Below are 27,974 nucleotides of genomic sequence, written 5' to 3'. Positions count from 1 at the left end.
TCAATCTCCTCTCTGGCAGGTTAAAGCCATTCCCCTTGGCCTGGCCCTACAGGCCCTTGTCCAAAGCCCCTCTCCAGGTTTCCTGGAGCCCCTTTAGGCACTGGAGCTGCTCTAAGGTGTCCCCTTCAGGAGCCTTCTCTTCTCCAGGCTGCCCCAGCCCAGCTCTCTCAGCCTGGCTCCAGAGCAGAGCTGCTCCAGCCCTCGCAGCATCTCCGGGGCCTCTGGCCTCGCTCCAGCAGCTCCACGTCCCTCTTGTGCTGTTGCCCCAGAGCTGGACCAGCGGCAGGGGAGGTCTCCCCGGAGCAGAGGGGCAGGGTCCCCTCCTCGCCCTGTCGCTCTGCCCGAGGTTCCGGCAGCTCTGCCGTGTCACGCCCTGCCCTGTCCCTGCCCGAGGCACCAGCAGTCACCCGGCACCGATCGGGAGGCCGTGATTTGCGTTGGGAGTTCAGACCCGGCTTTTACTGGCGTCAGGCACGGTCGGTGCGGACGGTGACTGGTTTAACCGGCGGGTCTCTCCCAACGAGACACCAGCCGGCCGCAGGCAGGGGCTCCCTCTCCCGCGGTACAACGGGCCCATGCCCCTCATTACCGGCCGTGTGGGGGCCAAAGCCGCTGCCCCAACCGCCGCTCCGAGACCGCGAGCCCGACTCACGCCGGCGGCGCCTCGCCCCCGGTCCCGCCCACCCCGGCCACTTCCGCTCGGTAGCGGAAGCGCTGTTCTGCGGCGGGACGTGGCTGCCGGTACCGCGCGCTCGGGGCCGCGGCAGGTTCGGGGCAGGGTGACAGGGCCCAGGGCAGTGGGATGTGGCTTGGCCGGCGGTGACCCGAGCGGTGTGCGGAGCGGCGGGGCTCGCTGTGGGGCTGGCGGGGTCTGGGGGGGCCGCGGGGCCGGTGGCGGCAGCTGGTGGGTGCCGCGATGGGCCGGTGGCTGGAGGGGTTCTCGGGGCTATGGGTGGGTGGCTGGGCCGGGGCTGTGCGGGGAGGTGTGGGCAGAGCTGGGCTCGGTGCCGGGCTGGGACCTGAGCGGGGGGGTGTGCTGCTGCTGCCCAGGGTCCCCGAGGGGACAGCGGGGGCAAGAGGAGCCCTGGTGTCCCCGAAGTGGCCAGGGCTTGGCCGGGCTCCTCAGCAGCCTGTCCCACCACAGAGCTGCTGCTGGAAACTGGGGTGTCACACCCTTCCCCGTGGTGACCGGCAGCGTGCAGCTCACCCCGGGTCCCCTGTCTGTGTGCCTGATGGGATGTCAGGGCAGAGAGTGCTCCTGCTGCTGTGAGAATAAGTTTCCCTGGCACAAGTCTGGTTCATTGTGAGGGTGCTGAGGTGCTGGCACAGGGTGCCCAGAGAAGCTGTGGCTGCCCCATCCCTGGCAGTGTTCAAGGCCAGGTTGGACACAGGGGCTTGGAGCAACCTGCTCTAGTGGAAGGTGTCCCTGCCCGTGGCAGGGGTTGGAGCTGGAGGAGCTTTAAGGTCCCTTCAACCCAACCCAGGCTGGGATTCTGTGTCAGGGCTCTCTGGCTCTTACGCAGTGTGCCTGACATCATTAATCATGTCCTTGTAGTTGAGACCAAAGCTCTCGGGTCAGGAAAAGCACATGATAGTGATCGGGAATGATCCTCTGTGTTGAGGATCCCATATTCAGGGTTATTCTCTTCTCCAGCTGAATATGCTTTTGGCCAGGGCCCACTCTCTTCCAAGATGTTTTTGACTTGGAATGAAGACTTTGATGGTTTGAGGCATTTTTTTTCCTTGTTGCAAACACAGAGCTCTATGTGCAGTTTTCAGAGTGGCTGCAGAAATTTTGAGAGCCAAATTAAATGTGTTACAAGATGAAAACCAGCTGATTCTGCTGAGAAGTTGTTGGGGTGGATTTCTTTTCATAAAGAAACTGTTTATCATAAGCATTGAAAACACTCTTGTCAATGTTCTAATCTAAGCTCCCTTGGAAAGACAATTGATGTTTTCCAAGCTGTGTGTGTTGGTGTGGCTCTGCTGAAAACTTCTGTTACTGTTATTTACTGTTATTTTTTGTTTTCAAATTGAACGCTCAAATGAGAGCCAAAATGGCACCGTTTTTGCCTAAATCCACAGGTGACACATTCCCTGGAGCTAAAAGTGTTACTCCTTCTCTTGCTGTCCAAACTGCTCGGCTGCAGAGCCACTGCTCTGCTTTTAACTGCTGTTCTGCCCAGGCAATGGGAATGCAATGAAATGTGCACTCGAGGAGCCTTGTGAGCTTAGACCTTACCAGAACATAACTATGTAGTTCCATGTCACAGAAATCCTAGTGCTCCACATCCCCCAGCAGATGAGGAGTTCTGTCAACCTCCAGTTGGCACTTGCTGTTAATACCTGAACTTCTCTAACATGCACAGAAGGGATGTGCTTTTGAATCACTCTAATGTTTGAGTCGCAGTTCATTTTAGGAAGGGAATTGAAATCTTTGAGCCTAAAACTGCTGCTGGAAATGCAAACGTGGTTTGGCGAGCAGGTGGGAAGTGGCAGGGGAAGGCAGGCTGTTCTTTGCAGGCTCACCCTGGACACTCTATCTGGAGGAGTGCTGACTGCTTCTGCCACGTAAGCACCAAAAATATTCCTTTAATGGTATGTTGGCAGACTGTGTTTTGGTTGCTTCTCCAGTTTGGACTGTCAGGAGATAGACTGCAAGCATTAAAGAGACAGCAGAAGCCAAGAGTTCAGCCCAGCTCTTCAGGAGCCAGATTTAAATATCAAGCTTTCATATTAAACAACGTTCCCATCTGGTTTTTATTGTCCTGGGCGATACGTGTGGCCTCTCACTGAGGAACAGGCTGGAAGTAGAGCACCGCATTACAGGGTGGTTCTGAGGCACGTGCAGGTGGCTCCTGGCTGTTCCCTCGAGGTTTGGCATTTGGGTGGTGGATAAATTGCTTTGTAGAAATCCATTTGCAGGCCCTGCGTGGTGCAGGAAGGCTGTGTGTGTCGCCTCTTTTGTTATGCTTTTGCTTGACTGACCTTGTAAAGTACACCCTGTGCTGCCTTTGGTTTTCTGTTTGCTGAAGACAGGACCAAGTCATCACGATGCCGGCACTGCCTCTAGATGAACTCCAGCTGACAGAAAGGGATCCCAAAACAGGGAAGATGAGAACTTTACCAGCACTGGTGAGATGTCTTTTTCCTGAACGCCAAAACAAGACCTTTAATAAATAATCATCTTATGTTAAAGCCTGGGTAAAACTACCCTTTGTCTGGGATGTGATGAAATTTGCTTAGCTTGCCTATTACAAGAAGGTTTTTTGTGTTTTAGTACATTCAGACAGTTGAGATTTCATTTACCCACTATTGGGAGGAAAAAAAAGACAACTAAAACTTACTGTGTTCAACATCAGCAGCAAACTGTGTCCTCCAGAACTACTTATTCTTTCAAGGAGCAGCAATGTAAACCTGGCTGCATAGAGGGGATGCTCTGGGAGCTTTTGCAAGCTCTGTGTAAAGTTTATCTCAGAGCTATAGCACTGGGATAATTCCATCCACTCCCTGCATCCCGTGACCTCCCACTCTGTGGCTTCTGCTTGGTGAAATGAGGAAATTCAATCCATGTAACCCTTTTCTCCCAGAAATAAGAGAGAGAGGAGAGGGTCTTGTGGGCACGTTGCAGAAGTGGGCTGCTGGCTTGAGGAGGTTCACACGTACCTGGGTGTACACGTGGGTTAAGGCAGAGCTTGAAGCTGCTGCTTGCTCTTCAGTGTCATTCTCATTCTAGGCTGGGAGTATTTGGGCAAAGCCTGTTCAGTAACCTTTGGGGAGGGCAGTGAAATGTTTCTTCTCTCTGTTTGGTGGCTGTGTCAGTTTGACTTCATGGAATGTTGTGCAAGAACCAGTTAGGAGGGAAAAGCGAGAGCGCAGCCGCGCTTCGGAGGCACAGCACCACGCGGCTCCTGTTTGCTTTGAAGGTGTGGGAGGGCTGCTTTGCAAGGCTCTGGTTAACAGAGTGCAAGGAGCAACATCTACCACATTATGGAGGCCTGAAAACATTGCTGATAAATAAGGATACAAACCTGCTGATAACCCGCCTAAAGAGATTAGAAAATGGGAAGTTACCAGGGAACTGAATGGCAAATTGTATTCAAGTGCAATTTTGTGTTGGTTTCCTAATTCAGTGAGCAGTGCACATGGTAACTGGGCATTCCTGTCTCTTGGTCTGTAGTTTTAATACAGTATTTTGGCTTTCTGCAGCACCCAGAAATAAAAGCAGATCGGTCTTTTGTGCTATACAGACCGCCACCCCTCGCCAGAGACCCTGCTTTAGTGGAAGAGTTCTTGGAGAGAGCCAGATTCATTGCAGATGACCTGAACTGGCTTCTGGCTTTGCCTCATGACAAATTTTGGTGCCAGGTAAGAATTGTTTTGTGGACACTGAAGAAGGTGCTTCTCGAAGCCATGAACTTTAAACCAGTTTCATAAAGACTTGCATATGCTCCTTATGCACTTAATGACATGACCTCCCTCTGAGCCCCCAGCGAGCACCAGCGCTGCCCCAGCACCCCCATCCCTGGAAGGGTTCACAGACTGTGCAGACGAGGCCCTTAGTGCCATGAGTTAGTGGTGGCCTTGGCAGTGCTGGGAACGGTTGGACTTGATGATCTTAAAGGTCTTTTCCAACCTGGTTGATTCTAGAATTCTATGTCATTTGTCAAGCGTTTTAATTACTGCAATTAGAGTGCAAAGAAAGTCCCAGTAGTTTTTTCCTTGTGGATTTGAAGAGTTTGCTTGGATTTGCTGCATGTGGGACTCCTTTTAGCCCTCTAGAATGTTTTAAATCACTTTCAAGTTGAAGTGGCCTTCCCCTGAGCACAGCCTCTGGATGTGTGACATTCCCTTCTTTGTTTCCTTGTCTCTGGCTGTGCAAGGTGATATTTGATGAGACACTTCACAAGTGTCTGGATTCCTACTTGCGCTTTGCCCCTCGCAAGTTCGACGCGGTGCTGGATTGTCACCCCGAGGTGAGCGACATGCAGAGGGGTCTTCACCGGAGCGTCTTCCTCACCTTCCTCAGGATGTCCACTCACAAGGAGTCCAAGGTGAGGATTTCATTCCCTTCCAGGTGCTCTGGGCTGGGCAGCGTAGGGAAAACACAGAGGAATTAATGGTGTTCCTTGTGCGTCCAGCTGTGTGCCTCTCCCTGGCTGTTTTTATCAGCCTGTTCACTCCATGGAGATGATAACCACTCAGAGCTGAAGCATCTGAACTATGGGATGGTTTCTTAGGAAACAGATCCAGGCAGGCAGCTCAGTAATAGCAGGTTAGCCACAGGTGGGGGTGTGATACATCCCTGGAAGAGAAGAGCGAGCAAGCTGGCCACCGTGCGGCTCCATGGCACAGGGGTTCTGCAGGGCCCAGTGCCACTTCCTCTGTGCCACACTGTCACATAACCTGTCCTGATCCTTGGCCCTCCTTGAACTTTCCCCAGGTTTTGGGGACACAACGAAATTGCTCTAAATTACTGTTTTCTTGGCATGGTAATTGAAAGCCACACTCAGCCCTAATCATGTGAGTGCAACTCCCATCGGGAGCTGTGGAATTTTCACAAGGCCTGTGGGCAGGATGAGTGAGTGAGGCACCTTGTGTTTGAGCAATTACTCCTTGATATCCTCAGCTCATGATGTGTTATTTAGTGCCGTATTGATTCTCTTGATTGTCACAATGGTGACATTCAGGATGTTTTGAGGAAAGCTCTTGGAGTGGGAGGTGGAGGAGCAGGGCGGGAACAGGTAGAAGGAATGCTGGAGCCTGCAGCTGGCACCACTTCAGCAGCAGCACTCGACACCTCTGTGGTGGCTTTCATTCCAGGAGCTGATTAGATCTTACCCCTCCAGTGAGGCAGTGAGCATCTGACACCAAGTTATACTTGAGTAATTTGAAGAGAATGAATAGTCTGTTGTCCTGCAGGCGGTCAGCAGGAGCTCTGGAAGTTGGCCCCAGCCAGCATTAAGCTCTGTCCCTCAGCTGAAGCAGGGAATGTGTGTGCTGCCTTTCACTGGGGTTGGACACATTCACCACCATAGGCAAATTCTTATCTGAAAATCCAAAGTCACGGTTTACCTTGCTTGTTTCTTAGTGTCAGACACACTTGTCACGTGGAATTTTAGCAGAAATTCCTGGAGTGTTGAGAGTCAAGTGGTTCTGATGCAGTGTTCCAGCAGCCAGGATATAGAGCTGCAGTTCCCAGCTTTGCTTCCTACTTGTCACTGATGCAGTTGTCTTTGGTGCCTTGACTCTACTCTTCCAGGGTACCACTAACCTCAGGCTGGGATCTCGTGGGTGTTTTTCAGTGTTGGTGCCAGTTGAGGTGTTCCTGTGCTTGGTTCTCATTCCTACACCTGGGCTGAACCATTCTTGTGTCAGCTCAGCTCTTTGGCCATGCCATGAGCCAGGTCTGGGAACTGAATGAGCTGTAGGAGCTTTTTCTTTTAACTTTTAGATTGATGGGTTCACTTCATGTGGATGGGCAGTGTCATGGCAGTGACAAGCAGTGGGGATGGGGTGTGCTGCAGAGGCTGGTGTAAGCAGAGCTGCTGCCTTCTATGAAATAAAGTCCTGAATACACCTTTGGGAGGTGTTTTTACAGGTGTCATTATGATGCTGGAGTTCTTGCAGAGTAAGATGCAGATCATCCTTTAAATTACTGGTTTTGGGTTTTTTTCTTTGTAGGATCATTTTATCACCCCCTCTGTCTTTGGAGAAATTATTTACAATAACTTCCTGTTCGACATCCCGAAGATCCTGGATCTCTGTGTGCTTTTTGGGAAAGGAAATGGTCTCCTGCTCCAGAAGATGATCGGTTAGTTAAAGCCAAGGAACAACGTGTTGCATTTAGGTGTTTTGCTTACTCACATAGTGGCAAGTGGGATTTTATACCAATGTAAGTGCTCTGAAAAGGAAATGGTCAGTGGCAACTAGAATCTGTAATTTCTACATCGGATTTTGTGATCTTCATTGATGTCATTGAAAGCACTGTGTCCTGCTGCTTTGCTGTCCTGAGTGGGGCTTGTGGCATTGGGCATGAACCAAGGCTCAGTTAGGCCTCAGCAGTTGTTGCCCATGCCAGTTAAACGTGTCCTCAGCCACTGTAAGGGGACCATGAGGGCTCTGTAAAATCCTTGTGGAGATGGCAAGGGGGGAACAATTCAACTCCTGGGCAGGGAGAGAGGAGAGTCTGAAGATGGGCACAGTCCAACTGCTCACATGAGTGTTTGCGGAGTTGGGAGCTAAGGGGAATGTGCAACGTGAGGTAATCTCTGGTCTGTGAAGCAGGAGAGCTTGAAATCTCAGTGCAGACCTTGATTTGTGGAGTGCCTTCAAACCACAGCGTGTTCTGAGCATTGCTCAAGCTGTGCTTATCACTAGATTTCCCTGCATCTGTACAGCCAGTCTGGGTGGCCAGTGCATATTAAGTACCACCTCACTTCTGAGGTGTATAATGAAGGTGGGTGCACACTGGTTTAGCTGCTGCACTCACCCTATGCTCCCTTCACAAGGGAACCACTTGTGATCTTTAACATCCACCTGAGCAGATGGAAGAGAACCTAACCTTGGGTGAAGTGAGCTCTTCTACCTAAATTCTAACCCACGTTGTCTGCTATTCATGCAATGAAACTTTGTCCTTCCTTTGGTAGCTATTTTAATCTCATTTCCATGTTGACTAACACGAGATCATGTGATGCAGCCAAATTACCAGACCAGAAAAGCTTAGTTAAACCTATGTGGTTTTTAACCCCTTATCCTCTTTCAGTAACTTCCACTCTGAATTCACCTGCCAAGCCTCAGAGGTGGACAGGAGGCATGACAGGATGGGTATTTCTCTTTCAGAGGTGAAGCTTAGATTATCTGGCTCTTAAAATATTCCAAAGAAGACCCAAGTGTGTGAAACCTCATTTGAATTCTGCATGTGCTCTGGAGTGCAATGCAGTAATGCTGCACAGGGGTGACCAGTGATTTGCTCACCTGATTATGTTGTGGCGGTAATGGCACAGCAGTTCTGGTGTGTAAGTCAGAACTTGATCAACTTCTGGTTCTTCTCAGGGTATAAATTGTTCTGAGACCTGTCTCATAACTCTTACCCGTGCTCTGCCCTTGGATAAGGACGTTAACTCTGTTAGTTTTCATGGTCTGAACAGTAACTCACAGGAAAACAGGCAGCCTCTGGGCTTACTTGCAGAGGATTTATGCTGTGCTGTTAATCAGTGGAGTATTTTGTAGAGATAATGAAGCCCTAGTAATACAATAGCAGGTATTGCTAAAGCCTCATTACCTTGAAGAAATATTCTGCAGAACACTTCCCAGTGCATGCTGAGCTCTTCTCAGTAATTAAAAGTCAACTCCAGTTGTCAAATGCAGGAAGTAGGAATGTTCAGGGATTGTATTTGCATTGTTCATTGTTCCAGCCTCTGGAGGAATCGTCTCACGTCTCCCTTGCTCTGCTCTGGTGAGCGTATCCTTGTTACCAGTCCTGCAGTTGCACAGCAGCTTTATCAGTCAGACTGAGCAGGAGTCTGACTCAGGAGGAGAGAGCCTTGCCCCTGTCCTAAATGAGTATTAGCTGCATCTGGAGTGGGGATATCAGTCATAACACCAGTACATCTGCTGATGCACATTTGCTCATTGCCATGAATGTCTGAACTAATGGGAAATGGTCTCTTTTTCCCCCCTTTCTCTTCTCAGGAAATATATTCACCCAACAACCAAGTTACTTCAGTGACCTAGACGAAACCCTGCCCACTGTCCTCCAGGTACTGCTCTGCTGCTCAGCCCAGGGCTGGGATTTCCTTTGGAAATGTGGCACAGCTTAAAGGGTGGAAGGGAGCAAAAACGTGGTCATAGGCAGGCAGAATGCATTTGTAGTGCTTACTTTCTTGAGTTGATGCTGATGTGTCTCAGGCAGGTTTGGAACCTTTATCTAAAACTCTTTCTTGATGACCATTTCCTATGACCTTCCTTCAGCTTCTGCCTTCTCTGCAGTTAATCTGAAGGAGTTTTCATTAGGCAGCTCAAAAAGTATTCCTTCTATCCCCCACCAGTCCCAGGTAGAGAGGAGCACTGAAACTTAAACCAGCAAAATAGAGACCATAGACATGTCTACTTGACATAGTGGAATGGGTTCATGGTAGGACTGCAGCTGCTCAGGAGTAAATGGAAATCTCTTGGAAGGGATGCACTGCTGCCATACAAAAGCTGTTTTGTACCTCTCCATGTCTAAGCTTTCATTTTTATGAGCAGCTTTTATATTCCCCAGACTCAGTAAGTGGGATTCATATTTAACCTGAGGGGGAAATCGAGGTGCTTTGACATCTTTATAGCCTCAAAATGTCGTATTTATGTCCTCAAAAATAAACAAACCCAAGATACCATTTACCCCAAGACACCAATAATGTCACTGCTTGAAAGCCCACATCCTTTCTTCCCTGTGTGTTAAGAAACTTTTAGAGGTAAATCCCAGAGGTGATACCTTGTTTAAAAAATATCCTAGGATGCAAGACCAGACCTTCAAATGCATCAGTGGGAGGGCAGGGGAGATTCCAGGTGCTTTTTGTGATGTACCATGTTGGAGCAGTTTCTCTGCAGAGCACTGGTTTCTTTGCTGTGTGTTGGTGACTGCTGCAGGGCCATGCCCTTGCTTCCCAAGTGTGTGGATATAACAGCTCAGAGATCACTGATCCAGAAAACTACTGATGTGCTTACAGTGTCACTGAACGGGCTTGATACCTGTGCAGGTTCAGGAGCTTACATGCCCTGTAGAATAGCAATATTGACCCGCAGTATGCAACTTGAGCACCTTTAGCTGCCCATTCCCAGGTCTTGGGGAGGAGGGCTTGCCAAAGCTCTCAAGGTGCAGGTGTACAGAGTTGCTTTTCATTTGGTCTTACTACACAGGATGTTAGAACCTAACATCCTGTGGGTTCAGAATCCAGAACCTAATTCCATCAGCTTCTCCCAGACTCCTTGGTTATAAACAAGAGCCCCAAACTCTGTCCTGCTAACCTGCTAACAGGAAGGCTTTGGGACTAGCTCGCAAGCAGGAGGTGGTGTTAACTTCCCAGTTGTCCCACTGCAAATAGGGATCCCGGGTGGCCTCCCAGTGGTGTTGCTGGCTGGTTTTTCTCACCCAGCTAAGGATCTGGCTTAGCTGCAATCCCTGTCTCAGCACCACAACCACATGCAGCTGCAGTTCAGTTACTTGCAGGCTGCATGGAGTTTCAGAAGTGCAGCGTGGCCCTTCCTGCTATAGCCTGTGAGAGTCTGTTGCAGCTTTCACCCAACACAGCTCCATGTTGTAGGGAAATAGTCCCAGCTTGCATACATGATCATAGCAGTGATTGTTAACAAGGTAAAGCATCTCCTACTGCCTTCCCTTGCCTGTTTTAACACTGTTCCCTTCTCTTGATGTAGGTATTCAACAATATTTTGCAGCAGTGTGGTTTGCAGTGTGAAGGAGCCTCTGCTGAGCCCCAGAAATTGGAAGAAAAAGTAAATGTGACTCCAGGAAACATGCCCCTCCAGGTAGAACTGTTGCTTCTTGTCCTTTGCTGTTTGCTGTCCTGCAGACTGAACAGTCTGGGGAGCATTGAGACCACAGAGGGTCATTCTGTTCCCAAACACGGGTGGCTCATGCAGCACGTGGTTCCCTGTCATTAGTTCACTCTTTGTCATATGACTTGATGACAAAGCCTTTCCACCTTGAGCTGGTTGCTTTGCTCGTGTGCATTTCAACCGTATCCATTGGGTGAAACCTGGCATCTCTTTCCCTTAACCAGCTTGTAAGTGACATAACTTACTAGTAGCTGACAGAAGGCTCCCGGGAGCCCTGGCTGCGGGCAGAGCTGATTTGGTTTTAATTCAGAAATGTTTCTTTAACAGAAGTGCTTTAGTTAATTAAAGAGGGGGTTTCAGTGCTGGGTGCTGCACAGACAGGGCCCATGTCAGTGAGCTTGCTCTGCAAAATCTTACTTATGCAGCTTGTGTGTGGGAGTGTTGCAGCTACCCTGGAAATGCATCTTGCACTGAAATGGACCACTGAAATTGTCCCTTTAGTTCCTGTTACTGCTATGCAGTGCTTCCAGCTAGATGGGGAGCAATACTATATGTGGAGGAGGACATATGGAGGCCATGGCCACTGTCCAAAACAGGATATATTGAGGATTCTTGTTATTTCACAGCATCTTGGATGTGAGTGAGCAGTGGGGATGCATTATAAATCTTTAAAGGACAGAAGTTCTCGTATGGACATTGTCTCTGCCTCTAGACCCATTAATGTGTCATGTGTTTATAATTCATAGCAGACTCTTTGTGCTGTGTCAGAAACAAGGCTTGGTCTGAACATGGTGTGGCCCTGGTGGTTGTATTGTGTTCCTGGGAAAACTTGCCTGGCTTTTCTCTCAGTAATTGCTCTTTCTCTCTCAGGAGCTGAAGGACATTGTGCTGTACTTATGTGACACCTGCACGACACTCTGGGCATTCCTTGATATCTTCCCATTGGCCTGCCAGACCTTCCAGAAACATGAGTTTTGTTACAGGTACATCTTGGCCTGCAGACAGAGCTGGGCTTGGCCAAGTAAAAGTAGTGAATATTCTGCTGTGTCCTGGCCCAGTCCCTTCACCGTTGATATTGACATTTAATCATAAATCAGAGACTGGTTTGGGCTGAAGGGACCTTAAAGCTCCTCCAGCTCCAACCCCTGCCACGGGCAGGGACACCTTCCACTAGAGCAGGTTGCTCCAAGCCCCTATGTCCAACCTGGCCTTGAACACTGCCAGGGATGGGGCAGCCACAGCTTCTCTGGACACCCTGTGCCAATGCAACTGCAGACAGTGAGGTTCACACTGACAGGAATACAGACTGATAAATAACGAATATAGGGATGTCTGGAGCTTGCCTGTTATCTGTTCACCTTCCTCATTATCCTTGAGTGATCCTAGAGCCGGACAACCATGATGTCCACTTGGTGGGGTGGAGAGGGCAAGGAGATAAGAGTTGTGGACAAAAAGAGCTTTCTGCTGTAGGGCCTGAAGCAAGGGAAGTGGAAAGTATTTCAGAGTGATAGTCCATCGAGGTCTGAAAAGAAATGGTTTTATTTGATGTTCTGCCTGAGTTTTATGCTAGAGAATAGTACTGAGGTTTGGCAGAAGCTGAGTGCCTGGGAGACGATGACAAGCCGGCATCATCACAGCTGGGCTGGCAGCTAATTCCCAGCCCAGCTCTGGATCACAGTGGTGATGAGTCAGGATGGTCTCGAGGACCAGACAGCAGAGTGTTTTCCCACAGAGGCTGCAAGTCTTTGAGTAGCACTTACTCAGCTTGCTCCAGGTATTTAATCCCCCAGACCATCTTGCAGACTCTTGCCTTTGGTTAGGAGCCACTGAAGTGTTAATTTATTGTCCTTATTTCCCAGTTTTGTTTGCTTGGGAATGAGCACAATTCCAATTGTGTTGCAGGCCTCTGAAGCAGCGCAGCTGCAGTGCTTTATGGACCACAGGTTGAGTAATGCTGCTCTGGGGGGGTGGGTTGCTGTCCTCCTTGGGTGTTGCGGTCCGGTTGGTTATTGAAGGACCAGCAGATTGGTGGAGTGCTGGTGGCTGTTTGAGTTGGCGAGCAGCACAGCTTCCACGCTTGGTTAGTCCCGGGAGGAAAGCCTTTTGCTTTTAATTCTACTGCTGATGTCAGAGATGTGCTAAAACAGTCTTGATCTCCGTGCAGTGGGACAACAGCAACATTCTCATTACTTCTCAGTATGGACTAATGTCTGGAGCTCTGGAGCGTGGGGAGGGAAACTGATCTATGTGTCATCCTCCTGGAACCTCTGTGTGGCTGAATCCATCTGCTGGCACTTGCTCATTTCTCTCCCTGACAAAAAGTATCCATGAGCTTCTGCTACATTTGCCTCAAGGATACTCATTTAGCATGTTTGGCTCTTAATAGGAGACACGGACATAATGTTCCTAATGGAGCCTCGGCTCATCAGTTCAGCTTGGCTCTCCTGCGCGGTGCTGCAAATCATGATTTGTAAGAGCCAGCTACTGAGGGAGCAGCGCTGGCTGTTGGTCTGCATCTCCTGGGGCTCTGTCCCTGGAGGAAAGAGTCCGTGTGGGCTGCCTGCCTTGGAAAATGCGAAACTGGACCAGGCTATCTTTGTTTCTTTCCTCCCTGCCCCATCCCATTGCAAAGTGCTATTAGGCTTTCTGCATGTTCGATACCTTCACCTAAATGCCCACCTAGAGCAGAGCTGAATAGCAAGACCAGTAAGACTTTATTGGAAATCATACCCAGTTTCATATCTGGTTTTAGCATAGAGCAAGATGGGGCCATGAGGATATTGGGGGGGAAGGGGGTGTTTTAGGATGGGCTCGAGTGTGTCAGCATCAGCTCTCTGCAGTCCACAGATCTGTGTTTGGGGTGTTTCTCAGTTTGGCAGATTGTTGTTCTCTTTAGTAATGCAGTGCTTTTCAAATGCATTTCTGTGCCTGCATTTTCAAAGGTACCTTGATGATCTCCTCAGTGTTGCTTTTTGTCTAGTGCATAGAATTCCAGCCTGGGTTGGGGTGGAAGGAACCTTAAAGCTCCTCCAGCTCCAACCCCTGCCACGGGCAGGGACACCTTCCACTAGAGCAGGTCACTCCAAGCCCCTGTGTCCAACCTGGCCTTGAACACTGCCAGGGATGGGGCAGCCACAGCTTCTCTGGGAAAAGTCTGTGCCAGCGCCTCAGCACCCTCACAGGGAAGAGCTTCTGCCTCAGAGCTCATCTCAGTCTCCCCTCTGGCAGGTTAAAGCCATTCCCCTTGGCCTGTCCCTACAGGCCCTTGGCAAAAGCATATTTGCTCCTGTTTCAGGGCACAAATTACAAAATAGTGTAATGCTAGTGAGTGCTAATGAAATGAACAGTTTGACTTGTCTTTTGGCAAATGAATTTTGAAACCTCAGGTGACAGTTACTGTTTCCTTGCCCCTTTCTCCAGATTAGCTTCATTTTATGAACTGGCAATTCCTGAGCTGGAAGCTGCAATCAAGAAGAGGCACTATGAGGACAACAGGTGACAGTGGCTGCAGGGGCTTTGCCTTTCTTGTTCAATAGGACTCTCCCAGGGCTTAGTTAAGAATTCACTTCATGCTGCTTTACTCACCTCCATGGAGTCTTTCTGTCTTTTTTATGCTGCTTCAAAGAACTCCAAGGGGATGACTTTTCTAATTCCAAATTTCCCTGGGCAGCGGGGTGACTAATGAGTTCTTGCATTGCTGTCTGAGAAGAATTTGATGGGAGATGCATTCCAATTGTAACAAAGCATGAAAACAGGAATGATATCTCTATGTGTAAATGAGTCTCATTTTAAGGCACAGGCTGTGCTGGTACAGTTGAGATGTCTTGTGTCTAGCTGGTGATTGAGACCAACTTTTAGTACATGGATTTTCCTTCATAACTAGGAAATGGCTCTGATCTCTGGTCCTTGCAGCAAAGAAATGATTCTGCTAATGAAATCCCCCCTCTGGAGGGTTAACTCTGGAGTAAAGGTGTGTTAAAGATTCACATTTCTCGTGCTGATTCTAATAGTGTCTTTTTACTCTCTCTGAAGTGTCTTTGCTGATTTGTGGAGGAGAATTTCGCATTCCAGAAAGAAGATGGTAGAAGCTTTTCACATCCTAATAAACCAAGTCTGTCTGCAGCCCATCTTAGAAAGCAGGTATTGGCATTGGGACGTGTGGTACCAGCCAGTTATTTGATTGCCACTGAGGGAAATTTACTGGAGAAAATGAATGGATGCTGTTCTTGTGTTGGGGTTGTAGCCATAGACTTTGGCTAAGATTAGAAGTCTGTTGTCCTGCACAGCAGGAATGCTCCAGAGGAAGATGTATGATCCAGAACTTGTGTGTATTGACCCCACATCCCACTAGAGTGAGATGATGCTGTGGTCCAACACACTTTCCAACCTTAATTTGTGGCTAAATTGCAAATTCTAACGGTGGGTGTAGACACCTTGGCTGAGACACCACAGTAAGAGTGATGCAGTGTTACAGACCAGTGAAAACACTCATTTTAAATCTAGATACTGGTGCCTTTCCCTGCTTTTTTCCCCCCTCTTATTGTGAAAATTGTTAGCTGATAGCTCTGTGAGTAATCTCAAAATGAAGGCAAGTATAACTGTCCTTATGTTAGAGAAGTGAAATGGCCCAAAATCATGCTACATATTGGGGATGGAGCCAAGAGCCTGGATCTGGAGTGCAAGGCCAGGCCTCCCCTGGGCTGCTCTCTCTTTGCCTGTACATGTTACAGGGTTTGAAGGTTTCTGGTCTCTGCAGCTCCTGTTCTGCTTAAATATTTGCCCTCATTTGGTATCAGTAGAGTTGTCCAGGGAGATGAGGAGGGTCTGTTGGTGGAATTCCATATGAGAGACCTGAATTTGCTTCCTTGACTTTTCGTTTCTGAAGAACTGCCTTTTTCCCAGCACTGAGGTGCTGCAGAGAGTGTTCAGTCTGGCTGTGGGCTTGCTGCATCAGCAGCAGTGGGAGGTTTGGGTGTTCTAACACACAGGCTGCAGGAGGAGTTGGCTTGGCCTGTGTTCTTACCCAGGTGAGCACATACTTTCTGGGAGGTTCACTGCTATAATCCCAAGACATATAATAAGACCACAATTACAAAAGCATTACACACCCTTTTCTGCATGATGCAAGTCTGGGGCGTCAAAGCATGACTTCTAAAGTCTGTCTCAAGTCTTGTATTTCTAACTGTGATACAGCTGTAGACACAGCTGGCTGAAATGTTTGCTGAAGCCAGAGAAGAGTCATAGAACAGTTTGGGTTGGAAGGGACCTTCAAAGCTCATCTAGTTCCCACCCCCTGCAGTGAGCAGGTACATCTTCACTAGATCAGGCTGCTCAGAACCACATCCAGCCTGGCCTTGAATGTCTCCAGGGGTAAAACTTGTTTCTATTTGACCCTTTGCTCCTCTGAAAGCCCCGAAGTGGTCTGAAATGTATTTTCAGATGGGGTTTTCTCTTGATGTGTGAGCGTGACTAGTTTGGCTAGTGAGGGGGAATGTGGAGGTTGTGCAATGCTTACCACCAGTTCACTCTGTGCCATTGTTTTCTGCAGCTGTGAGAACATTCAGCCTTTTATTGAGGAATTCCTACAGATCTTCACTTCAGTGCTCCAGGAAAGGAGGTGAGTGTGGCTGCAAAGAGGCCCAAGGGGAGGGTCAGCTTGCCTTCCTCTTCCATTCTTTACAACAGAATTGCCTGAGACATTATTATGAGGTATTATGAGACATTTGGGAGTTGGAAATCATTCTGACTAGTTGGGAGAGCTGCTGTGAGAGGATTTCACACTGCAGTGCAGCCTTTACTGTAAGGTGAGGAGGGTGTTGCATGACGCTGGAGAATGTTATTCTTCTCTCTCTTTAATCCAAGCTTTCAAAGAGGAGGATAGCAATTTAGCCATTAGCTACCTGGACAGCTTAGACTATTATTACCAATCTCTGCTTTTCAACTAGGGTGACCAGAACAGAAAGGTGTTTAGTGCTGATGCTGCAGGTGCAAAGTGAGCAAGTGGCAGAACTGGGAATTCGATCGTGGCCTCCCAACGATGCTGCTGTTCTGATCATTTTCAAATCATAAACTCTCTTTTCTCTGTAATGTGGCACTTCATATCGCTGTAATGTGGGTCTTCACATCCTGAGGAGTGTTGCAGGGGTCTGATGGCTGGCGGGGGGGGTGGTGAAGTCTTGCTGCAGTGTAATGGGAGCATAATCAGACCTGGCAATGGATGCTGGAATCCAGTATTGGGCGAGGGGTTAGATGTATTCCTGCCTGAGGAGGCCAAAGCAACGTGGCAGGGCCAGCAGCGTGTGACAGGTCTGCTGGTGACTGACTGAGTGTGACTGATTAAACTTGTTTCTGGGGTTTCAGATTTCTCCGTGATTATGATAAGCTGTTTCCTGTTGAGGATGATGTCAGCCTGCTTCAGCAAGCATCCTCCACGCTGTATCCTTCACCATCACCTTGGGGTTTTGCAGACCTGGCTGCTCTTGGATTCCTTTGTGCCCGTGGCATTTACACTATTGCTGCCTCTGGTTAAGCTGCAGGACTGGAAATGGGTGATAGAAAGTTATCCCCTAAAAAAGAAAGGGGAGAGTCATGTGTCTATGGAGCCAGGCTGAGAGAGCTGGGCTGGGGCAGCCTGGAGAAGAGAAGGCTCCTGAAGGGGAGACCTTAGAGCAGCTCCAGGGCCTGAAGGGGCTCCAGGAAACCTGGGGAGGGGCTTTGGACAAGGGCCTGTAGGGACAGGCCAAGGGGAATGGCTTTAACCTGCCCGAGGGGAGACTGAGATGAGCTCTGAGGCAGAAGCTCTTCCCTGTGAGGGTGCTGAGGCGCTGGCACAGGGTGCCCAGAGAAGCTGTGGCTGCCCCATCCCTGGCAGTGTTCAAGGCCAGGTTGGACACAGGGGCTTGGAGCAACCTGCTCTAGTGGAAGGTGTCCCTGCCTGTGGCAGGGGTTGGAGGTGGAGGAGCTTTAAGGTCCCTTCCAGCCCAGCCAGGCTGGGATTCCTTGAAGGTTGATCAAGGCACAGGCTTGGGAGTTGCTGAAGATCACATAGTTTCTTCAAGGCAATGTCTGGATATGCACATCTAGAAATGTCCTTAATGGTGTCTTCTTAGAGATGAGACCAGGACAGCCTATATCCTGCAAGCAGTGGAAAGTGCATGGGAAGGGGTGGACAGGAAAAAAGCACAAGTCATTAAAGATCCAGCACCAGCAGCAGCATCTAATGGAGCGTCAGCAATGCTGGAGAGCACTGCTGGGGACATGGAGGAGCTCGGGGCTGGATATGTGTCAGAGGATGAGGTGGGTAGAGCTGTGGACTGGGTCCTGCTCTTTCTGTCCTTGCCTCGTTCATCTGTGGAGAGAGGGTTGGTTTGCTCAGGTTTGGGGGTTAGTGAGATTCAGTCTCATTTCTTACCTTTGCTCGATTTCAGTGCAGCCCCATGTGCCTTGGGAAGTGAGAAGCAAAGCCACAGCTGGAGCCTGGCTTTGTCTTGGAGCACATTGCCTCTAACTCCTGTTGGCTTGGGCTGCCTGTTGCTGTGATGTATTCAGATAATGTGCCTCATTACTGTAGTTCATGTATTTATTAATGCACAGTTCATAGGTTATTTGAGGAGGGGATTCTCCAGAGCGTCCTTGCTGACTCAGGGACAGACAAAACTAGTTGTGTGCCCAAGTCTGTGTCATAGACCTTGTGCAGTATAAACAACTTAGCTGATATCTCTTCTTTTGACTTCAGCCTTTGACTTCTTTGTGATTAAATTCAGATAACCCAGACTGCTGCTTTCCCTTTTCATACCATGCCTTCCTGCCTGCCCTCAGCTGCTGTCTCTCCCCAGTAATGCCCCCACTTGTGTTTGGTATCTGCAGTGTGCTGGTGCAGCGGCTGCGCCCATCGCCAGGGTCTCAGGGGTGGAGCTGGACTCTCTGATCTCTCAAGTGAAAGACTTGCTGCCAGACCTCGGTGAGGGCTTCATCCTGGCCTGCCTGGAAGAGTACAGCTACAATGCAGAGCAGGTCATCAACAACATTCTAGAAGAGAAGCTGGTGCCATACTTGGATAAGCTGGACCGAACAATGCAAAGGTGAGGGGCAGCTTCTGGCATGGCTTTTGATGTCTTTTGGGGGTTTTTGTTTGTGGGTTATCATTTAACAGAGGGCTAAAGCAGCTCTGCTCTGGAGCCAGGCTGAGAGGGCTGGGCTGGGGCAGCCTGGAGAAGAGAAGGCTCCTGAAGGGGAGACCTTAGAGCAGCTCCAGGGCCTAAAGGGGCTCCAGGAAACCTGGAGAGGGGCTTTGGACAAGGGCCTGTAGGGACAGGACAAGGGGAATGGCTTTAACCTGCCAGAGGGGAGATTGAGATGAGCTCTGAGGCAGAAGCTCTTCCCTGTGAGGGTGCTGAGGCGCTGGCACAGGGTGCCCAGAGAAGCTGTGGCTGCCCCATCCCTGGCAGTGTTCAAGGCCAGGTCGGACACAGAGGCTTGGAGCAACCTGCTCTAGTGGAAGGTGTCCCTGCCCGTGGCAGGGGGTTGGAACTGGAGGAGCTTTAAGGTCCCTTCAACCCAAACCAGGCTGGGATTCTGTGGTTCTATGAACATCGTTCTTACTGAGGGTTAGACACTTGTAGAGCTCTAAGAAGTTGAATGTGCATTTTTGGGGCTGCAATGAGAGCTGCTCACTGCTAGCTGTCACTAGCTTTCTGCCCTCGTCGTGTCCCTGCAGAGGAATGGAACGTTCACGGCTCAGCATTTCAGTAGAGCAGATGCTGGGTTGTGTTCTGTGATGGGGAATAAAAACACTTGTACATTAAATGCTCACATAAGAATCATTAAAATTGCTTCATGGGGACACTGGCTTGGGCTGGGCAATAGCATGTGTTGCCTTCAAATGCTGTTTTGCTGCAGAGGCCAGGGTCATAGGTGTTAACTCCCAGAGGTCCTGCAGGAAAGGGCATCTTCAGAGGAACTGGTTAATCCAAAATTCAGCCTGCAGAGTCAGATATGGTATTTGACAGGCTCCTGCTTTGTGATGGAAGTTAAACCTGGGAGAGGCCGGGGGTGCAATTCAGCTCCATTTTCATCCACCCTTTGACAAGCTTTCCCTGGCTCGTACCTGGGACGCAGGGCTTATAGCTGGCAGTGGGATTGAGCTGGTGGAGTTTGTCTGCAGCTGCCAGCATGTGTTTGTGCTGCACCAGCAGTTTCTGACTGAGCCTCAGGATGTAAATGTGCTGTTTGTTCACATTTCATGGGGGAATGGGCAGACTGTCTCATTGTGCCGTTCAAAAGGAAAGCATCTCTATCAGGAAAACGATATAAAATATCTTAGTTTTGCAACAATCTTGGTGCTCTCACAGTCACATCTGCTGACTTGGGCACAAATGGTGGCTGGCTTTTTGGAAGGGTTGGGGTTTTTCTGCCAAGGCAGCAGTTACAGAAGATAGGGCTGGATTTAGTTTTTCTTTCCTGCCTTTTGCATCTCGAAACAAAGCTGTCAGTTCAATAGCAAATGGAGAAGTGGGATCAGGGCTGGGTTTAGGAGTGAGCAGAGCAGCGTTTGCAGCCAGCAGCTGAGCTCACAGCACCAACACGATGAATGTAAAAATAATGCTCCTTTGACTTACAAATTGAACAAATGTAAACCTGGAACCCTGAGAGAGTAAAGATGGAGCTGCAGGAAGATAAATATCATATCCTGAAATCAACAGCAGCAAATTACTGGAATCTTTTCCAGCATGTAATTTATCATACTTAGTGCTTGGCTTTGCTGAGTCGCTGTTCTGAGACCAGGCAGTCTGTGACTATTCTGTGCTGCTCATAGTTTTACTCAGTCTTAAATGAACAGAAGAGTTTTCTTGTTGCTTTCTGTAAGTTGCTTTATTTTGCCCCAAAAGATAAGCTTCAGAACTGGTGCCTTTTATCTTACACCAATGCCCCAGAGTGGTTGTGCAGGTACTGAAGCGTGGCTGTGAAAGGAAGGAGTTGTAACCTGGTGACCCAGCACCACAGAGAGGACCTTGGCATGTGATGGGTGACTTGGAGGCTGACAAAGACTAACCCAAGGCCTCGGGAGGGAGAGGACTTGGTCCTCCTCAGCTCACCTTTGCTTTTATTCTCTCTTTCTCTTTCATTCTAACAGGCAGCTGAAGCCAGACCCGACTCCTCTGGTCACTTCTCGCTATAATGTTTTCCAGAACGATGAGTTTGATGTTTTCAGTAGGGATTCAGTGGATGTTTCTCGGATTCAGAAGGGCAAGAGGTGAGTATCATGCACCCTTGATTAACCCTGTGTGTCAGGAGGGATGGATACGTGCAACCTTGCAATTCTGTTTCTCATACAAACCTCCTGCAGGACTCTGTGGTGGGGGTAAGGCTGAGCAAAAAGGTTTCCCACCTCTTTCTTTGGGAAAGTAAACTGGAATGCTATTAGGGGGGTGGTTTCAGTTAGTGGGTTTCCTAGTGGGCTTTCCTCTGTGTGCTGCTAGAGATGGCTCTGCCAAGCTCCTTCGTAATGTTGGGCTCTTGCTTCTTGGTCTTAAAGTTAAACCACTGCACTGAAGAACAAACCTTGAAGAGCAGCCACCTCTGTGAGCCTGGGGTGGCTCAGAACTGAGAGTAAAGAGCGATCTGGTTTAGGTGCAGGTGAAGCTTCAGTAGCCATCTCCTTCACAATCTGATAATGCTCAGGGGTACAGACTACTCTTGTTTTGCTGCTGTAAGCTCCCTGCAGCAAGGCATTTCTTTTGCTTTCTGCCCAGTTTGGCATATTGTGCTGTGCCATGCCCTGTTCAAATTCAGGTTAGGGCATTGCCCTGCTGGCTCTCATTGATGTCACCTCTAGAATATCCCTGACTTGTTTCAGGTTCTTCTGGAACACTTCAACTTGCCAAGTGTGGTCTTTACTTTGGTGTGTATTTACACAGAATGTAAGAAGTCTGGCTGGAGACTGAGCTGTGTGACCCTGGGAGCTCCCACTGCAGGTTTTGGTTGCAAAGCTGCACCAAACTCTCAGGAGAAAATTGCTTCTGTCCCCAAGGGCAGTCAGACAGCCTCTCAGCAGCAGTGCTCTACTGTTTGTACTGGCTCAGCCAGGCCAAAACTTGATTTCTCTCTGGCCAAGGCAATGACTTTGGAAGCGTCCATAGCTAAGAATTCACCGACACAACCTTTCTCCTCATGGCGTTGCGTTGCTCAGAGTGCAGGCAACAACCTGTCAGCAGGAGGCTTGTGTGCTTGGTCACCTCCCATCTCCCCAAAGTCTTGCACACACGGGTAGTGCTGCAGCAGCGGGACAAGGCCAGAGGGCACTGTCCAGGTTCCGCCAGTGTATGGGATAACCCTGCTGGGAGCTCCCTCTGCAGATCACTTGAGGAGCTTGGAAAGTTGAAAGTTCAGCTCTGGGGCAACAGCACAAGAGGGACGTGGAGCTGCTGGAGCGAGGCCAGAGGAGGCCCCGGAGCTGCTGCGAGGGCTGGAGCAGCTCTGCTCTGGAGCCAGGCTGAGAGAGCTGGGCTGGGGCAGCCTGGAGAAGAGAAGGCTCCTGAAGGGGACACCTTAGAGCAGCTCCAGGGCCTGAAGGGGCTCCAGGAAACCTGGAGAGGGGCTTTGGACAAGGGCCTGTAGGGACAGGCCAAGGGGAATGGCTTTAACCTGCCAGAGGGGAGACTGAGATGAGCTCTGAGGCAGAAGCTCTTCCCTGTGAGGGTGCTGAGGCGCTGGCACAGGGTGCCCAGAGAAGCTGTGGCTGCCCCATCCCTGGCAGTGTTCAAGGCCAGGTTGGACACAGGGGCTTGGAGCAACCTGCTCTAGTGGAAGGTGTCCCTGCCCGGGGCAGGGGGTTGGAGCTGGAGGAGCTTTAAGGTCCCTTCCAACACAAACCAGGCTGGGATTCCGTGATCCCTGAGCTGGGTTGTGGCATCCTGCTCCCGTGGCATTGCCCTCCTGCTGCTGCCAGGGAAGCTGTGTCTTCTCTCAAGCAGTGACATCACTCCTTGGGGAAGTTGTCGTCTCTTTGCTGTGCTGTTCCATGACCTCTCAGGATTATCCTCTTACTGCTGATGTTCCTGGTGTCTCTTGGCCTCCCTCAGGCTACAACTTCCTGCCAAAACAGTTGTTCTTAGACAACTTGTGCTTGTGTTTACAGTGTTGTTGCTGCCTAAGCATGATGTCTCCAGAGCCAGATGAGGTCGGGTCCCATTGTGCTAGCTGCTATGTGGATAAGCATAAGCAGTTTGGGGCAGGGAGTGTTGATGTGAAAGAGAAAGTCACACCAGGATGGGGAGAGAAACAAGCATGAGGAAGTGAATATATGAGCATACATGTGATTCTCTGCCGATCCTGAAAAGTAATCCCACTTGTCTGTGCCTGTCCAGCCATAATTGCTAGCTGAATCTGTCACCTGAAGTCCTGAGCACCATGAGACTAGAGGAGTTATCCCACTGCTTTTCCTGGGACTGGTGCCTGAAACATTTCATTGCAGCTCTTCTGCAGTCATCAGACCAGCTCAACAGGAGACAATTATCAAACACTTAGTTCAGGCTCATGTTGAATACCAGCAGAAGATGTTATCCCAGCTGGGTATGTGTGAACTAACCACATGCTTTGTAGGGTGTTTTGCAGCTAAATGCAGGCAGGTACCAGAGTGAGTCATGGAAGAGAGGGAACCACATCTATCTGTAAGGTTACTTTGATTTGAGGTTCTTAATGAAGATCAGGCTGTCTGGATGACTACCCCTGGGCTTGCTCTGTGTCACATATGTCTGTCTGTTCTGGAGTGACTGGCAGTCTGCTGGGGACAGGCTCTTTCCCTGCTAATATCCAGATGCCAAAAGCACCACTGATGCATGTTCCTCCTGGACTCGGAGGGCTGCAAGTTGTCCTGTGAATACTTGACAGTGCAATCCCTCATTGCTGTGCTGGAAGCATGTACTTGGCTGGCCTGAAAAATGGCACTTTAAAGGCTTTATGCTTATGCAGCTTGAGACACAGCATCTTTGTAACAGCTCTATCAGAATTCTGCTTCTTGGTCCTCCCTTTAAAATGACTATCATTGACTTGCCTCCTAAATTCGCAAAAACCAAGTACATGCTTTGAGGCAGGTCGAATCAGTCACAAGTCTGCTCTGGTTTGTGCTTTTCCACTGTTAGTTGTGCTGATTCCTTGCTGCACTGCTCATTTTTGGCTCTCCCCATCTATCTCGATCTTTTGCAATCTCTCTCATTTGCAAGCTGAGGTTCTTGGCTGTAGGACTCAGGTGTCTGCAGCAGGGAGCCTGACACAGGCCCCTGCTTGCGGCTGTGCTGCTACCGCAGTGAGACGATGCTGCAGGAGGGTGTTAGAGGGCACTCTGGGCCTGGCAGAGCTGGTTTGTAGGCTTGAGTCTTCACCCTCACAGCTTCTCATTCAACATTCATGGGATTTCTTGTGGTGTTTTGAATCTTGGCCTGAAAATTACAGCTTGAGTATAATTGCATTTGGCCTCCTGTAAAAGCTTCCTTTCTGTCTCGAATGACAGTGTTGGTCTTCAGTTCCTGGTCTTATCTGGGCGATCTTGCTGGGCTTCTGTTTAAGAATGACTTTGTTCCAAGCCAGGAGTGGCTGGTTTTAGTAGCCAGACAAACAGCCCTGTTGTAAATCAGAGGGGAAATAGGCTTAAGTAGTGTTTGTGGAGTTTGAAATGAGACTTCTGTTGCTTCAGCTTCCACTTACGGGGAGGAATTAACTTCTCAGGAAGATCTTTACACATGGGTTCTGTTTCTGTGGCGTGCAGGAGGGAGAAGGACACCACCAGAAGTTTGCTGAATGACAAGCGCCTGGTTGCTGAGCAGAAGGAGCGCTACAGCCAGTACAGCCTGGTGGTGGAGGAGCTGCCTGTGCAGCACGGGGAGGCTCAGCTCTACGGGGAGGACTACGAGGACGAGTACGACGACACTTATGATGGAAACCAAGTGGGGGCTAATGATGCTGACTCAGATGATGAGCTCATCAGTAGGAGGTAGGTGCTGTGGCTTCAGTAGATGGGAGGGCGATGGGAATGGCCACTATGGCTCACACGAGCCTGTTCAGCACTGGCTTTTGGCTTCATTTGTCAATGAGGATGTGTGTGCTTTACTTTCTCTGTAACATGCCAGGAGGGAGATCTGGGTCTCTCCTCTCCTGTCAGTAGGAGTGTTGCTGTGGCATGCACCCAGGACATTCTCAGGCTCCCACTTTGTGTGTCTGCAGGACTCAGCCATTCCCTCAACTAATCAACACATCTAAGAGGGGAATTTGCTGTTGTGTTGAACTTGCACTCAGCAGCACTTCTGCTCACAGGCAACGCTCCTGCAGCGGGGGAAATGGGCTGTCTGGAATAATGAGGAGTGAGTGCAGCTGGTGGTTAACAGAGGAAAACTTCAGCATTTGGAAAACTGAACAATGAGGCTGCTGCTCCTTCCAGTCCCCTCTGACACCTGGAATCCAGTCCTTGCAGGACTGCACAGCACCCTGCACAAGGCCAGGCAGCTGCGACGGTTAGCTGTAGGGAGCAAAGGGTTAGTTTGAGATGGGGATTGTAGAATATTTGTTGGAGAAATAAGAGCCAGAGATAGAAATCCTGTGTTTCAGAAATGTTAAACCAGCTTTTAAAAGTGTCCTTTTAAATTCTGGTGTACTATGAAGATGTCACCATTTCTAACCTCAAACCAAAATGCATCTTTGGGCTCCTTTGCCCCTTTCACTGTGGTTTTCTCCCTCTCCTAAAGCATGGTGAGGCTTCAGTTTAAATCCTTTAGTGGTTTGCCTGGAACAGCGTGGCACTCAGGTCTTTCCTCCTGCTTCAGGTGCTCAGTGCTCACTGCTCCTAGAGAGGCAGGAGGAACAATTAGTGGATGTTACTGTGGAAAACTACATCTGTAGGTCTGAAGTAACAAAGGCATTTCTGGTGTTACATTTATTTCTGTGATAGTGGGATGGTGGATCTGAATTCCAATAGAACTTAAGCACACACACAAACATATATATATAGATAATGTGTGTGTGTGTATATATATATATTAAAGAAGAGCTATAGGCATGTGGTAAATTCTGCCTCCACCACCTCAGGGCCTTTGCTGCTCAGGGTGATTCACAAAGCTTGATGGATTTCTCCAAGTATTTCCCCCTGTATGAAACTGGGATGGGGCCCAGCAATGAAACTGGGGCTCTGTGGATAACCACTGGCCAATCCTAGAGGTTCTGGACCACAGCACTTCCTGAGCATGAATGTTTCTGTCTGAGTTTGAGCTAAAGCCTAGCAAAGTTTACTTCTGCTTAGTAATGGGCTGGGACTGGATCCCCTCCTCCCAGAGGAAGCACTTGTTTCCTTGGAGAAATTCCTTGTGAGGTTTCAGGATTTTCTTGACCTGCTCCTTTTTTTAACCATAATTGTGTTCAGTAACAGCTTCATTGTGGACATTCCCAGTGAAGAACATGGGCTCAGCAGTTGCCCATAGTAAATGTGTCATTAACTACTGGGTCTCTTTTTATTTTGCTCTTTGGAAAAAGCAGCAAGTCCATGAAATTTGTGGATTCTCATTTTTGGAAGCTGGGATACAAACCCAAAAGGATGCTGCTGTTCAGTTGGTGGCTGCACTGTCTCCATTGCTGACTGTTTGTGTCTTAATTCGCAGGCCCTTCACAATTCCTCAGGTCTTGAGAACTAAAGGGCAGGAGGAAGGACAGGAGGAAGAGGAAGAGGATGAAGAGGAGGAGGAGGAAGCTGAAAAGGAAAGAACAAAGGTGACACTTAGTTTGTGGTTGGAGTCATGTTAAGATTTACTGTACGGCTTATCTGCCTCACCTCCATGGAGAGGTTTCATCTCCTTTATTCCATAGACAGGTGATGCCAGCAGCACACTTTGAGTGTCACTAATGCTCTGCTGCCATGGATATACTGGAAATAGGGATGTTGATGGTGTTGCTGGCAGAGGGGAGAAGTCTCAGTCAGGTTTAGAGTCACTGACACCAATCCTGCCAGCTCAGCCGGAAGAGATAGCGGACAATGAAGTGACTGTGTTCCATGGTCCAGCAGAATCCCCTCCTGCTCTAGCCTTTGGCAGGATCTGCTGAGTTTGCTGACCTCTTTCCTTCCTTCCCATGGTAGGACCATTTTGTGCAGGACCCAGCGGTGCTGCGGGAGCGAGCTGAAGCCCGGCGCCTGGCGTTCCTGGCGAGGAAGGGGTGAGTAAGCATCACCTCCGCGGGTGAAACAGGGGCTCTGCAGGTAGTAGGAGTTGTTGAGGGCATCCTGGTCTTTAACATCCCTGTACGTCAGGGTCACTACCACGGTGGTGGTAACTTCCTCACCCAGCTTCTACTTCACTGCTGGTTGTTCTATCCCATCAAAGGGGTAGGGACATCCCTTTATCATACACAGCAGAACCCTGGGCAAGATAGGATCTGGGAGAGCACAGCTTCCCAGAGCTTGGACAGCTCCCACACGGATTCTGGGACCATTTAATGGCTGGTTTGAGCTGTCAGACTTGATGCATTGAAGGCTGTGGTCTTTGTGTGCATAGCGCTGATCCTGGCTCCTGCAGAAGTCCTGCAGAGCTGGGCTGAGCCGAGGCTCGAGGCCGGATGTCTGAACTCCTCACACCCATCTGCTCCTCAGGATCGGTGTATTTCTGTCCCCCGAGGTGCAGTGTGCTGCTTGTGATGTCCTTTTCTGTGTACTCCAGGTACAAGCACGACAGCTCTGCTGTGGTTGGGAACGTGAAGGGCCACGGGCAGAACCGGGAGACGGTGCAGGAACGGAGGAAGAAGGAAGCAAACAAAAGCACAAGAGCGAACCACAACCGCCGCGCCATGGCTGACAGGAAGCGCAGTAAAGGCATGATCCCCTCCTGAGAGACTCTTGTTAGTGCAGGTGTTGCATCACCCCCAGTCCTCTGCCTGGCAGGAGGCAGTTGTGCTCCATTCCCTCAGTGCTCCCTTGGCCCAGGGCCGTCATGATCAATAGCTGGTGCTGTGGCTCACGTGGAATTGCAGGTCCTGTGGGTGCCCACGGGAAGGAGCTGCCCTCCAGGCCGGCCCTGACTGCTCTCCAGGTCAGAGAGACACGTGTGTATGCCCCTGGGCTGCACCAGCCCTTCCTTTCCTTTTGTACTATTTATAATTCTGAGAACTTTATTTTCCTAGGGGCTCCTTGCGCCCTCCCCACCACCCAGGCGGGTTTCCAGGTCCCTCCAAGAGCCAGGCTTCCCGGGAACAGCCCTCACAGCTTTCTGCTCTGCTGAAATGCCTTATCCTGAGGTACAACTGGAAGGTTGGTAGGAAAACACTGGGGCTGTTCCTGTGGCTGGCAGACACAGGAGTTCAGGTGAACAAGACCTGATAAATCTCTGTCCCTAGAGTGAGGTGTGTGAAAACAGAATGTGCAAATAAATGATTTGGACCTTTTA

At 49.6% G+C, this 27,974-nt stretch overlaps 1 protein-coding gene across 6 annotated transcripts; it reads left to right on the top strand.

Moving 5' to 3' along the window:
- The first annotated feature begins 706 nt into the window (after positions 1-706).
- ASCC2 (activating signal cointegrator 1 complex subunit 2) lies at positions 707-27,974 on the top strand. 6 transcript variants are annotated; one of them, XR_003993772.1, is made up of 20 exons: positions 1,467-2,571; positions 3,036-3,135; positions 4,210-4,368; positions 4,884-5,054; positions 6,685-6,814; positions 8,695-8,762; positions 10,420-10,530; positions 11,431-11,543; positions 13,981-14,055; positions 14,593-14,700; positions 16,109-16,177; positions 16,921-16,995; positions 17,670-17,856; positions 18,427-18,641; positions 20,693-20,812; positions 24,323-24,547; positions 26,202-26,310; positions 26,675-26,751; positions 27,252-27,620; positions 27,712-27,974. XR_003993772.1 is itself a non-coding variant. In XM_030501617.1 (19 exons), the coding sequence occupies exons 2-19, from the start codon at positions 3,055-3,057 to the stop codon at positions 27,418-27,420; spliced, it is 2,262 nt and encodes a 753-aa protein (XP_030357477.1). In that variant the 5' UTR covers positions 707-767; positions 3,036-3,054; the 3' UTR covers positions 27,421-27,697. The 6 variants fall into 6 exon arrangements, 5 of the variants coding, with proteins under 5 accessions (XP_030357477.1, XP_030357478.1, XP_030357479.1 ...); XM_030501617.1 differs by lacking the exons at positions 1,467-2,571; positions 27,712-27,974 and adding an exon at positions 707-767 and having other exon boundaries at positions 27,252-27,697; XM_030501618.1 differs by lacking the exons at positions 1,467-2,571; positions 27,712-27,974 and adding an exon at positions 710-767 and having other exon boundaries at positions 3,040-3,135; positions 27,252-27,697.

Source organism: Strigops habroptila, chromosome 11 (assembly GCF_004027225.2).
Source record: "Strigops habroptila isolate Jane chromosome 11, bStrHab1.2.pri, whole genome shotgun sequence".
In the NCBI taxonomy this organism is placed as follows: Eukaryota; Metazoa; Chordata; class Aves; order Psittaciformes; family Psittacidae; genus Strigops; species Strigops habroptila.
Note: the sequence above shows the minus strand (reverse complement) of the source record. Positions and strands in the feature narration are given on the sequence as shown.

Coding starts and splice junctions, on each gene's coding strand:
- ASCC2 (XM_030501615.1), top strand. CDS start 2,396: ATGTTTGAGTCGCAGTTCATTTTAGGAAGGGAATTGAAATCTTTGAGC. Junction 2,572..3,035: donor GTGCTGACTGCTTCTGCCAC/GTAAGCACCAAA, acceptor TGTTTGCTGAAG/ACAGGACCAAGTCATCACGA. Junction 24,548..26,201: donor GATGAGCTCATCAGTAGGAG/GTAGGTGCTGTG, acceptor CTTAATTCGCAG/GCCCTTCACAATTCCTCAGG.